The sequence below is a fragment of the Notechis scutatus genome, chromosome 16, assembly GCF_049901735.1.
Source record: "Notechis scutatus isolate UNSWTSFEM ecotype Mainland chromosome 16, rNotScu1.2, whole genome shotgun sequence".
In the NCBI taxonomy this organism is placed as follows: domain Eukaryota; kingdom Metazoa; phylum Chordata; class Lepidosauria; order Squamata; family Elapidae; genus Notechis; species Notechis scutatus.
The window spans coordinates 3,807,218-3,820,928 of NC_142024.1; the positions used below are offsets into that span (position 1 = coordinate 3,807,218).

Sequence of the window (13,711 nt, forward strand, 5' to 3'; positions counted from 1 at the left end):
TAACTCCCCCCATACACATATCTTTTTACTTTATATACTTTATAAAGCCCCCATCTTAACTATAACAGACCCCCTTCAAGGTAATACTCTCTATGTACGTTTTCTACGTTCTATTGAAAACTTTTTTTCTTTCTATGCATTATGGAGTTACATTATTCCGTTACCTGTTACCTACAATTAAAAGAAAAAGTTTGAAAAACATGTTCTGTGAGGCACCACAGGCACCTTCAAGTAAAATTGGTAGGTCGTTGGGTCACTTTCCATATTTTCTGGGTGTGGGCGGTCGAAAAGCTTCATTGCTACTTATTGGCACAAATGCTAGGTATTAAATATATAGTTTGTTCTCGACTTCTGAGGCTGGGAACCCGTATGGGAGCGGAGGGTGAAGCTTTGCGTTCCTCCATTGCCTGGCGCTGGGTGGACGCCACTCGCTTCATCCCGAGCGCATCCTCCTGCGGTTTCCACGGCAACGGGCCAGCCACGGGCGGGGAAAAAAAAAAAGAGGACCAAATCGTCGCGAGCGTCCCCGCGCACGCGCACTAAGCATTCCCAACGATGTGGGTAAGATCGGAGCTCCGCCCTGGAAAAAAAAAAGCCGAGCCGCTCATTCATCCCGACTACTAGACGACAACATACGTCACGGGGGCTTGAGGCGTCGTTCTAGCTAGCCCGCCCTCCGCCGGAGCTCTATGGCAACCCGCCCTTAAAAACCTTTCTTCCCTCCCTCCTCGGCATGGATCACTGGAAGTGCCCACCTTCTCGCCGGAACCGGAAGTGGCGAGAAAGCAGGGAAGCCGGCCTTTAGTTGGGCCTGCCCTGGGCAGCCATCTTGGAGGGTCGCGGTGGCCGGAGCTGGGCAGCCGCGTCTGAAGGAGACTAAGGCGCCGCCGGCTTGAGAAGCTGACTCCGGCGCCCAGCTGCCCTCCTCCCCCTTCCCCCGCCCCGAGCAAGAGGATCGGAGCCTAGCGAAGAGCGGTAAGGACTCGGGAGCCGGAGGCTCTTTTGTTATTGGAGTGCCGGACTCCGGCCCCAGGGTGCTGGCTTCCCATCGGGCACAGCCTACGGTGGTGCTGGCTTCCCATCGGGCACAGCCTGGGAGCCCTGGCAAGGGGGCATCCTTTACTCGCTCTCCTTCGGCAGGGGGAAGGGTGTGTGTGTGCGCGCGCCGGAGATCAGTCTCAAGAAAAGGGATGAATCCAGGAAGCAGGTCGTGTGAATGCAGCCGGGTGGAAGCCGAACACGTGTACATCAAACGGCTCCTGGGTGGTTAGCCAAGGACAATAACCGCCCCCCCCCTCGCCCCAAAGCCGGGTTGATTGCTTTGGGAACCGTAGCTTGGGCTTTTAGGATGCTAACTAGGAGCTAACTAGAACCCTGGATACATCTAAGCTTTTGAGATAGGCTGATGATTAACTCCCCTCCCCATCATTCCCGGCAGCAAGCAGATGGGACTTTGGGGAGTTGGCTGTTATAAAACTATTTGGTGGGGAGAGGGGTCGGATGGGATTTAGCAAAAGCAGACAGAAAGAAACTGGATGGTTTTTGGCTTTTTATCTATTGTGCTAAACTGGAAGTTTTGCTTTAGTAGTGGCTTAGCTCAGCTATTGTGGCTTATTGGCTGAATTATCTCTAAGATTTAACCTGGAAATAAGGAGAAACTTTCTGACAGTGAGAACAATCAACCAATGAAACAGCTGTAGTGCCATCACTTGAGACCTTCAAGAAGAGATTGGACTGCCATTTGTCAGAAATACACTGTAGGGTCTCCCGCTTGGGGGGGCGGGGGGTTGGACTAGAAGACCTCCAAGGTCCCTTCCAACTCTGGTATTCTGTTACGAGACTCTCATGACTTCCTTGTTTAGAGCAGACCAGTAGCAGGCAACTACAGAAAGAAGTGGGGAGGAAGATAAACTTCTTCTGCTGGGGTGCCTCAGATTAACTAAGCCTGCCAGCAGGATGGAGTAATCCCAAATTATTTCCTTGCAAAACACAATAGGCCCTTTTCTGAAGAATTCTCCCATTTCTCACACAGAAAATGACCTTGTGGAATTAAGCCAAGCCTCTATGTAACAAGGAAGCCTTTTTTTTCTTTTGAGGAAAGCTTCTCCACCACTAACATTCCAAAAGTCTCATTTTTGGAAATTAAACTGGCAGGCTTTTTGTGCCAGGGAAGAAAATTAATACATTTTTTTTTTAAATTTAGGGTGTGTTTGTATCTAAGCACAGTAGAGTGTTTCTTCTTTTTTCCCACAACAGTCCTTTGGGACTGTTTGATTTGTGCCTCTGCTTCCTAGCGTCTAGCCCAGCTCTCTGGTGACCTCCTCCAGATATTCAGTATTTGTGTTTATGATTCAGCTACACCTGAGCAAGGAACTGGTGAGGTGAACTGGATTTTGCCTTCCATCATCCTTAGTCAACAAGGTTATGACGTTTCTTTACCTGGTAATTCTGGAAGGGATTCCTGGAGGAGATAGGCAGGCTGTGGTATTTGGGTGCTGCTTGGGGTCGGTGGTACTTTGGAGCAGAGGAATTGATCAAGGCAAAAGTGGGAGTCGAACAAATTTGGGGCAAATTGAAATGATATTTGGATCCAGTTTGCAAGCCTAGAGAGAGTGATGAAGAAGAGGTCAGTGGGTTTAAACAGGAAGGGACTTGGGGGTTTTATCCAAATAAGGATGGTAGGATGCTCTCATGTCACCTTTAGGAAGCTCCTGGATGAGGGGAGGAAATTATTTTTATGACTATTACCTTACCGTGGTTAGAAGGAAATGATTCTTATGACCATTGTCTGATTAGAAGGAAATGATTCTAATGGCTGTTGCCCTGATTGGGTTAGCACTGTCAACTCTCACATGAGGCCGTTTTTAAGAGTTTCCCAGCTTACAACAGTTATTCCAGCAGAAAGTTTAGAAAGGTGAGTTTTCCCTCTGTCCCTTTGCGTATTTTTTTTTTAAACCCTAAGATTGCTTTGATCAGACTTTGGACCCTTAGCTGTACAGTCTTTCATCGGAACATGTGAAGCCTGTTCCCCATCCCTCTGCAAACGTTAAAAGAAGTGGGCTTGATTTGGCTTAGAAACGCTTTCCTGGCTGGCTCTTTTGCCAATAAAAGACAAGTGCATTGCAGTCCTGGGTTGCTTCTGGTGGCTGTCCAGCATTTGCTTTCTTCCCCAAGCTGGTACATCAACCCAAGATGCTGTTGGCTCAAAGGAGGATTTCAGAGTGCTTGCGTTCTTCACCTTTGGAGCTGTCTTATGGATGCTTGAGTGCCTCCTGATCTTAGTGGTGACACTGATCCAGTTCCTGCTTTGAAAGAGGTTCTACCATAGAGAGGTCCATGGAGTTATTGACAATCCAAGCAAACGTCTCTAGTAGGTTGTGTGAAGGTGGAGGCGGAGGCCTGTGTAGTTTTGAAAACTCAGCCTGGCTGTGTAAAGCAAAAATTGGAATGGTGGCAGTGGAGATGGAACGAGAGCAATTATACCTTTTTTTTTTTTAACCCCCTTAAACGCTTTGAGGCTTCCCTTGACCTTGCGGCGCTAAAAAATCCTTTGGCTTGGTTGTTCCTTATGCGCTTCCCCTCTCTTTCCTTCAGATGAGCAACTCCAGCAACAAGCGCGCCCCCACCACGGCCACCCAGCGACTCAAACAGGACTACCTGCGCATCAAAAAAGATCCAGTGCCTTATATTTGTGCTGAGCCCTTGCCATCCAATATCCTTGAGTGGTAAGAATGGGGGGAGAGGGGCTGAGCCTGAACGGCGACAGAGACTGGACCTCCTTAAGATTCTCTAGAACAGGGTTGTCAGATTCAAGGCCCATGGGATCGTCCTAGTCTACCCAATGCGGAGAGGAAAGATCAGGCCAGCATGGCTTCAACCCAGTCTACCCAATGTGAAGAAGTAAACATGCCAGCAGTTTGGGGAGTGGCGTCAAGTTGGCCACGCCTACCAAGTTGGCCACACACCCCCCCCCCCCCCCAAGGTCAGCCCCAGCCCTGAGTGAAATTGAGTTTGACACTTCTGCTCTAAGAGGCTAAAATTCCTGATCCGGCTCACTTTTCCCAAAGTCTCACCAGCCACTTTGTATTTTTCACACTATTGGAAGCTGGTGTATTATTTACCTGTGCCTTTTTAAAAACAAAAACACCTCTTCCTTTCTGTGATAAAACTCCCACGTCCACTGACAGGGAGACAAATCTGCAGGTAGCAGACACGAGAAAACGGCCGTCAGAAATGATATCGAAATTTAGAAACAAGGCTGTGGTATAACCAAACCTTATTACTGGACCCTGGGTACAGCAGAGCAGAGTTCCATCTGGGGGGGTCTTTTGAAAGGACAGGACACCCTCGTTCCTCACCTCTGCTTCAAAACATGACTTGTGTCATTGTACTTTTTGTTTTGTTGTTGCAGGCATTATGTTGTACGAGGACCTGAAATGACACCCTATGAAGGTAAATCATAGCTTGGCATCAGAGTAAACTCACTTTAAACACAGGCCTCCTTTATGTGTCTTAGTCTTGCTTTAGAACAGAGTTCTAGGGCTGTTTTCCCCCTTGTTCTCTTTGTTTAATGTTTTTATAGTCATATATATATCATAGAATCCTACGTAGTTGGTCAAGCATCAACTTCCAAAATTTATGGCCAGGAATGTTTCTTAGATGCCAGGTGAGGTTCAGGTGCTTGTTGAGAAAATAAAAAGAGGGGAAGGGCTGGTATCTAGAAGGAGGATAAAGGAGATGGCTGGAGTAACTCATCAAGCAGGGCTTGTTTTTAATTTCATCTGCATATTTCAGAGGACTTTCTCCTTTTCATCGAGTGGCTTGTAACAAAAAGGGCCCCGCAGTTAAAATCCAGGCGCTCTCTTCTTCTTAAACTCTGCTCATTAGCTTTTTTGGACAACATGGTTTGGTGTGAAATTTAAAAAACGGTTGTCTTTTCCCGCTATTCCTCTTTCAGGTGGCTACTACCATGGGAAGTTAATTTTCCCCAGAGAATTTCCTTTTAAACCTCCTAGTATTTATATGATTACACCAAATGGAAGATTTAAATGCAATACAAGGTAAGATGATTTGCTTAATTATTTCCTGGGTTTCCCCCCTTGGCCGGTGATTTGAAAGCACCTCTTTCATCTCTTGCTGTTAAGGATATTGAGAAATATTTCACTAGAGACGACTTGATCTCGTGGTACCATGTTTCTGAAGCAAACCAGCATCTTCATTTTGAACGTGGTTGCTTCCGCCCTGCGTATTCTCTTGGATATAGGTAGTCCTCAAAGTACAACCCGCAATTGATTCGCCTGAATTTCCTTTGCTAAGCTAGGCAGCTGCTAAGTTGAGTTTTTGCTCCATTTTACGACCTATTTTGTTGAATTTTGATCATGGGACTGGGGGTGCCGCAGCATTTGTACATGTGAAAACCGATCATAAGTCACTACTTTCCATTACCATTGTGTAACTTCAAACGGTCACTAAACGAACAGCTGTAAGTCAAGAACTACCTCTACGTTGGTCTTTACGTCCTTATGCCACAAAAACTCTTTTGTTTTCCTCTGTGATATCTCTTCCATCAGGCTCTGGGAGATTGTGCCGGGAAGTGCACAGGTAGTCCTCGATTTACAATAGTTCCTTTAGTGACAGTTCAAAGTTCCAACGGTACTGGAAAGAGTGACTTACGGCTGTTGTTCAGAGTTACGGCTTTTGCAGCATCCCTGTGGTCGCGGGATCAAAATTCAGGCGCTTGGCAGCTGACTCGTATTTATGATGGTTGCATGCCCCAGGGGTCATGTGATTCTCCAGGGGTCATGTGATTCTCTGCTGTGACGGAGCTTCGGTCTTTCTGCTTTTTTTTCCCCCCACCCCCTGTAGGTTGTGTCTTTCCATTACTGATTTCCACCCCGACACGTGGAACCCAGCCTGGTCAGTCTCCACAATCTTGACGGGCCTTCTTAGTTTTATGGTTGAAAAAGGGCCCACTCTGGGCAGTATAGAAACAACAGAATTTACGGTGAGTGAGCCTCTGTTGCCGGCTGCCGTTGGTTCGCTGCTGATGAAAAAATCAGCCATGAAGGAATCCAGAGGGAGATTTGGGGCTCTTGGTTTTTTTCCCATTCAAAGGGTAGTTCCAAGACTGACTCTTTTTTTTTTCTTCCCCTCTTCTTGCTCCCACAGAAGAGGCAACTGGCTTCGCAGAGTTTAGAATTTAACGTAAAAGACAAAGTCTTTTGTGAATTGTTTCCCGACATGGTGGAGGTGAGTGACAGGCTAGTCTTTTTTTTCCTTGGGCAATATTTCCATTTTTTAAAAAAAATTATACCTGGTCATTTGTTTGATTTGGAGATGTCCACAATCCAGGGCAATATTTGCTTCGCTTAGGAATCCAGCCCTCCTTGTGAAAGGGCCTCAAGGCTCTTGACCATTTAAAATCATGAGTCTCGAGCCAAACTTCCAGAACTTCCAAAGGATTTATTGGGAGTTAACATGTCCGGGACTGCCTGGGTGCAGCTGACTCTGAGACACATCATTCATTGTCACCCTTGACCCTGGTTTTCCCCCACACACCCCCTGGGTGTATCGTAATTCATATTCTCCAATGGGACACATTCATAGCTAAGAGTCATCAATCATGCTCTCCAGTTAGATTTTAACCCGGCAGAAACTTCAGTCACCTAGTTACTCTCTGAAGTCTGTGTCTGTCCTGTTGGGTTGCAGAACCAAACCAGACAGTTATAGAGGTGCAGATGACAAACTCCATCATTCCTCTGTAGAACTGGATCAGTAGCTTCTTGGGCAGTTTGAGCTTCCTGAGTTGGCGCAGAAAGAACCTTCTTTGTTGTGCTTTTTTGATGATGCTTTTGATGTTAGGGGTCCATTTTAGGCCTGATATTTGATCCCTCCCTGCTCTCTCTCTCTCCCCCTCTCTCTCCTGCCTTTCTCAGGAAATCAAGCAGAAACAGAAGGCCCGAGAGGACCTCCACAGCCGGCCAACGGCTCTCCCACTTCCAGATGTCATCCCCGATGGGGAAGCTCATCACGGGCAGAACGGCCTGCCGGTTCTTAACGGGCACCCGCCTTTGGCGGCGGCCAACAACCCCCTTGGCCTCCAGCAAGCTAACCGCCACCACGGACTCCTGGGTGGAGCTTTGGCGAACTTGTTCGTTATAGTGGGCTTCGCGGCCTTCGCCTACACAGTGAAGTACGTCTTGAGGAGCATCGCGCAGGAATGAGACGCTCTGGAGTTCTTCCTTCCTTCCTTCCTCCCAAGTCTGGATTCTGAGACCAAAGTAACAGGAGTGGCAGGAAGGAAACAAAAGGAAGCAAAAACATTTGGGACTCTGTGGGTCTCGTACTCCCGACTGTGGGCTTAACTGCTGTGATGTGTACAGGGTTTTTTTCCCCTCCCCCTTTTTTTTTTTAAATTACTGGTTTGGCCCATGGAATTGGTTTCGTCGGAGGGGAGAGGAAACCCTGTTTGGGATTGAAAAGGGTGGGATGGGATGGAGCGAGGAAGAGGACAAACATGCTGTCTCCCAAGAAAAGAAGAAGAAAAAGAAAAATACGCTTTCTGAAAACAGGCAAAAAAATTGTAGGGTCTAAATTGACCGGCCTACAAAATCCCCATGTTTCTTTTCCTTTTTTCCTTTTTTCTTTTTCTTTTCTTTTCCAGTGCAGTCTGAATCCGTTCTAACAATCTTGGAGCTTTTGAGAACGTGGGCGGAAGCATCCACTTTAAAGGCAACGTGGGGTTTGGGTGCGAGAGATAGAAGATGGGGTGGGAGAACATGGGCAGCCCTTGCCTGTTTTAATACGGGTTGGTAACTGAGGAAGGGGGGGTAGTGGAAGAAGGGGAGCTCTCGTTTCCTTAAGATTTCCCTCCCCTTAGATCTCCTCGCTTGACGTGTTGGTGTCTGCTGCCGAACAGGTTCGCAGTGCGAGCAGGTGTTTGTGTGAACACTAGATCCTCAAGGAAGCATTTCCTCGTAAGAAGCTGGCAATGCGGGAGAGTGAACTTTAAAAGTTCTTTTTAAAGTCGAGCCCAAACTCACCCCAAAGTACAGTTTTTCTCCTTGTTTAAAAAAAAATCTGGCCCCATAATAACTTGCCCAATTGCTCTTTAAAGAGAGAGAGACAGAGAGACAGAGAGACGTGAGAATTGAATGGCCAGGTCTAACCAGCTCTCCTGGACCTTTTTGATGAGCATTTAAAAAAAAAAAAAAGTTTAAAAGTTTGGTGTTCTGTGTTCTTTTTTTTTTTTTCTTTTCCCCAAAAGGACCCCCGTTTGATGACTTGGGTTTTGCAATCATGTTATGTTTTGTAAATTCATCTCCAGGTTTTGCTGCTATCAAGAGAAGGGAAATGAAAGAGCTAAGCCCAGATGGGTGGCGGATAAATTCCTTCTAGGTTTGACAACCACCCCCTCCCCCCCCCCACACACACCCAGGGGTGGGGTGAGAAAAAGACCCCTATTTATTCTCAAATAAGCTGGACCTTATAACATTCCCCATTCTGGGACAGGCAAAGAAACCCCAGAGTTATGCTTCTGGAATTAGTAGAATGGTCCTGTCCATCCAGCTTATCTGGCCGGCTTGGGGTTACTGATGCATATATCTTCCCATAGCCAAAAAAAGACAAGAAAAAAAGAGACCCCTGAGCCCAACCCATTTAGCCTGGTTTTATCAGCCCTCCTCCGTTGGTATTGCCAAGGTTTGAAAGGCCCTGTACTGCTAAATACATCTTTTAAAGCTTTCCTTTTGTTTGAAAGTATTTTAAAGATGAGATTTCTGCTTTCCGTTAAGGTCGGAGTTATTGGTTTTTATTCCAATTTTTGTATAGCTTGCTTTTTCTCCTCCCCCTGGAACCCATACACAAAAACAAATTGGAAAAGTTTGACTTTACGGAATGATAATGGAGTATCGACCGGGGAAAGGCAACTAGAAAGGATTAATTAAATCCATAAGCTGTTTAACTTAGACGAAGAATGAATTAATCTGCTTTCAACCAATTTCTCTGCCAGTAGGTGTGGTTTAGTTGTAATTCTCCCAGTAGCTCTATCAGTGAAACAGACATTTGTTAAAATAAATCTTATTGTCAGCGTATGAATGGGGCAGGGGGAGGAGAGAGATGACTACGATTGAAAATAATTTTAAGAAAGCCGCCTCAATATGCCAGACGCTGTTGTGGATTACATCTCCCATCATCCCTGGGCAACAGGGTTCAAGGACAAATTGGAGAAGGGTACTCGGTTGGGGAGACTAATTTAAAATATGTATTTCCATTTTTAGAAATACTTCAGGGATTGTGTGATGTTCTCCCCATCTCCCTCTTGTTGAAATTTTGTTTGTGATTTTTTTTCTCTTCTTCTTCTTCTAAAGCTTGGCCTTCTGTCCCATGTTTTGCACCCGCAGTTGTCACAAGATCTTAATGTACATATTCATGCAAAGGCATTTCTTTCTACTTGAAAAAAAAAAGAAGCAACAGCAGCATAGGTCACATTCTTTAGTACCTTAAAGGGGTGGCAAAGAGGCCTGTTCAGGGGCACGTGACTTGGTTCACAAATGGAGTTAAGCTTGGGTTTGTTTAACCATAGTTCGTTGAATAAATCACTGTCTTGAGTTCACACTTGTGCTCGATTGCGTGGGGTGGCTTTGCCAACTGCTATTGATGGGAGTTCGTACGCAGGTTTGACTTCCATCTGAAAGTTCTAGCTTAAATCGGCTTAATAGATTAATTGGTCTGCTGATGGCCAAAGTGGAATTTTTAGATGTATGCTTTCTGTAGCACCTTCAAAAGAGCAGAATTTTTTTCTGTGCGTATGTGAGTGTGGGGGAAGCGAACGTTGTATGGGTTCTAAGCCAGGCGAGAAACATTTGTTTAAAAAAATCCCAACAATATTTGGTTGGTCAATTGCAGAAGAATCCTCTAGTGCAGGGATGTCCAATCTTGGCAACTTTTAAGACCTGCGGACTTCAACTCCCAGAAATCCATGCTGGCTGAGGATTTCTGGGAGTTGGAAGTTCGTAGGTCTTAAAATTGGATATACCTGCTCTAAATTGGACATATCTAGTGCCTCAGTCAGAGAACCATTTGGGCCTATTGGAGTGGAGTGAAATATTTATTTAGGCAACTGTTATAGAGATTGTAGGGGGGAATTGGGACCAAACAGAATTTCTACTATTTGCAACCAGTTGCAAGCAAAATAAAGGGATTCATTTGGGTGGAATGGGTATTATTTAGCATGATCAACAGAGATGGAAAGATTATGTCCAGAAGCTTCCAAGTATGGGGTTCTGGGGACAAGTAATAGCAGAGGTCCGCTCCTTTGGGGCAGGTTTGAATATCTGCTGACCTTGAAGCAAAGCATGCTTGAAGCAGCTCAGTGTTTGGAGGAAGAATCTTTTAGACTCCTAGTAGAAGTGTAGTAGGCCACACTTGGAAGTTGAAACAGATGCCAGGAGAAAGCAGGGACAACCCACTTTCTATTGCTGCCAAGAAGTTACACTGGGTGAAGTACCTTTTTCATTAAAGACCTCTAACCGAGAAGGTCCTTTGAAATGGAGCTGCTGCGGACCACATACTCATTGATGCAACCACAGATGCTTCTGCCTTAGATTTTTTTTTTTAATGGGCTTAGATTCTTAGGCCTGGTTGCCACTTGATTGCGATAAGAGAAAAAGGACGAACAAACGATCCTGAGATATAGAGAAGCCAATGGCTTCTTTTCCCTATTTATGCCGCCTTCACCTGGCTAATATACATTGGATACAGGTAATTTCAACTGTAATGTAATAGGCTATCCAGCAGGTGTCGCTACAACACTGTTAGACAAATGGCGATTAAGCCAAGCTCTCTAGCTCTAAAGTTTTATTGGGGATGAATTGAGTCGAATCTTGGTCACGCATCCTCTCTTGTTTCTTGGGTGTAAAATAAGAGGAGGGGGGAGCACCTTGAGAAGCCCTAATCCTGCAGGCCCAGAATTTGAAAGCTGCCACACACAAAAAAAACAAGAAGGGCCGCAAGGGGAAACCAATGTTTACAATCACGTTTCCAGGAAAGTAAAAACTTTACAGGAAAAGCAATACACCGACTCAATTAGTGACTGGGTGCAACCTGGGGATCTCCTGTTGGTTTCCTATCCAATTACTAACCAGACTTTGCTGTAGTTCTGGCCCCTAAGGGTTAATAGGGACCCCTCCCTACCGAGACTAGACGTCAATATAAAGCAAGGGTCTTGACGCTTGGCAAGTCGTGGGCCTTTGCAACTCCCGGAATTCCTGAGCTAACGTGGACCGGAGGAGGAATTCTGGGAGTTGGAAGTCCACAAGTCTTAAAACTGTCAAGTTGGAAGGGCCCCTGATCTAAAGAAACCATTCTGAGAGAAGGCAGGGCCAGAACATCTCCAACTATCAGCCGATCCAAATGGCTGGGCTAAAACACCAAGCTGTCAATTGAAAACCATGCTGATTGCATCGACCGATAACCCTGGTAACCACTTAAGAAGCAGAACCTTCCCAGAACTACAAAATAGTTAATAGCCCATCTCTCTTCACAACTTATCTTTTTCCTTCTCTTCCCCCGCCGCCCCCCCCCCCCTTAAAAACTATCTTGCATTCCTTGCAAACTATGCTGGTAACCATTCTTCGTTAATAATATTTAACTTGCTTTGGCGTCTCCTTGTGCTTCAAGCCCTGTTTGGGGTTAGCTGCAGACAGGCTGCGAATCTGTCAGGGGGTGTGTGGACTTGATGACATGTTAATAGGACAATCTGTCATATGGCAGCTCAGCGGGCCAGACAGTTCTGCAGACCGTGGCGAAGGCAAGCTTTTCTTGTGGTTGCATTATACACTCCTGTCTTGTTTTTCTCACACGCTCCTTCCTGGCTTATTTCCCCCCCCACCCACCGCCCCTTTCAGCCTGAGCACACGGCATCGCAAACATGGGTAGGGTGCCAAAGAGAATCTCCTCTTCAATTGGGAAAACTTTTTTTAAAAAATAAAGACATCGTATTTTGCATCCCCCCCCCCATAACTCTATTCTGCACGAGGGAGAAAACCTCTCGCCTTGGGAAGAAGTTCGAACTATCTTCCAAAATGGCCTGGACAGAATGGAAGATGAAATCCTGAAATCTGAGGAGGAAGCCGAACAGCTGACAGGGAGTGGGAGTGTGGCTCCGTTGGCTATGGAGGAGGCTGGGGAAGGGCAAAGTCTGGCTGGGCAGAGCAGGGGAGAGATACAACAAGAGAGAGGGAGTTCAGAGGAAGACCCAGGCCCATCCCCTCTTCATCCTAGGGCATGCAGGGAGGAATGGAGAAGGGAGCAACGTGGGTTGCATGGCTTACGGGGAAGGAAAGGGCCCTGATTCCCTTCATTAGCCACAACTGGGAAGACAGTTGATAAGAAAGGCAGGCTGCGTGCGGCAGGTTGCTGGGAGCAAACGTGACTTTATCCTGTGTTGTCGTGGCTTATCTGTGTTCCTGGTATCTTCCCAACCATGTGAGTTATGCCATGCCTTCAAGTCTGAAATTCTTGCTCCTGCCCTGCCAAGCTACAGTGATTACTTCAGTTTGGCTTGTTTGGACTGCAAGTTACAGTTCGTGTTGCTCATGTTTTAGACTTAATTTTCTGCAGTCAAAGGCTGTTCCTGGGAGAGTTTCTCTCCAGCCAGAAGGTAACCTGGACATTGGGGGCAAAGTTGGAGATAATAAAGGGACTCTTATGGCTTATCTGACTGTGTTGCCTTTGTGCCATGCCCCGGGTCATCACAGATTTCAACATTGGGGTTTATGGGGGGGATCTGGGAAGGAAGAAACAGATCGATCTACTTGTTGAACTGATCTACTTTCCACTCGGGTGTTGCAAGCAACCGATTCAAAGACAATTAAATAATCCCGAAGTCCACCCGTGAACACAAATCTTTACAATTATTTTTTAAAAATGCAACATGCTAATTAAAACCAGCCCACTTACAGCAAAACGCAATTAATGGCAAACCCGGGGCTTAAACAATCTTGTTGATAAAAGCAGCCAATTAACTAAAGACTTGATAAAACAATTAAAATGTATAAGTCAGCATGCTACCTCTCTAAGGAGGAAAGTTTGCCTAGGTGATAAACTGCCAAGTGATTGGCAGCAGGCAAGCAAAAGAGTGTTTTTGGATACTTATTTTACCCTAATGTTCTCTTTCCTCTGCCCTTTAACACACATGTAAGTCTACAAACCTCTGACTTGTTCTTTCATTGCAGTGGAGGGTCTCGTATGATTAGGCCTGGCTTTCTAAGCAAGAGCAGCGCAACAAACTTCCAAAGTTTGGTCCATTTGGGGGAGAATAAATTAGGTAACAGATAACAGATAATCAGAGTTGGAAGGGGCCTTATTGGTCACCTAGTCCAATCCACTGCCCAAGCAGGAGACTACACCATTTCTGACAGATGGGAGTCCAATCTCTTCTTGAAGGTCTCAAGTGATGGCGCTCCCACAACTTGCGAGTGTGTTGTTGACTCTTAGCCTTGGAAGCCTTCATTATTATTGCCTACGTGTTTTAAGCTGAAGGACAATAGCACTGGATTGCCAATGCTTAGGGCAGGGGTCTTCAAACTTGGCAAGTTTTAAGACTTGTGGGACTTCAACTCCCAGAATTCCTCCTCCTCCAGTCATGGTAGCTCAGGAATTCTGGGAGTTGAAGTCCCAAAAGTCTTCAACTTGCCAAGTTTGAAGACCC

General features: G+C 46.0%; 1 protein-coding gene across 1 annotated transcript; it reads left to right on the top strand.

Moving 5' to 3' along the window:
* Nucleotides 1-532: 532 nt before the first annotated feature.
* On the top strand, nucleotides 533-9,613 carry UBE2J2 (ubiquitin conjugating enzyme E2 J2). The gene is made up of 7 exons (XM_026681591.2): nucleotides 533-975; nucleotides 3,595-3,725; nucleotides 4,412-4,452; nucleotides 4,958-5,060; nucleotides 5,866-6,004; nucleotides 6,169-6,249; nucleotides 6,936-9,613. Exons 2-7 carry the CDS (start codon nucleotides 3,595-3,597, stop codon nucleotides 7,221-7,223), a joined length of 783 nt encoding a protein of 260 aa, XP_026537376.1. The 5' UTR covers nucleotides 533-975; the 3' UTR covers nucleotides 7,224-9,613.
* The last annotated feature ends 4,098 nt before the right edge of the window (nucleotides 9,614-13,711 follow it).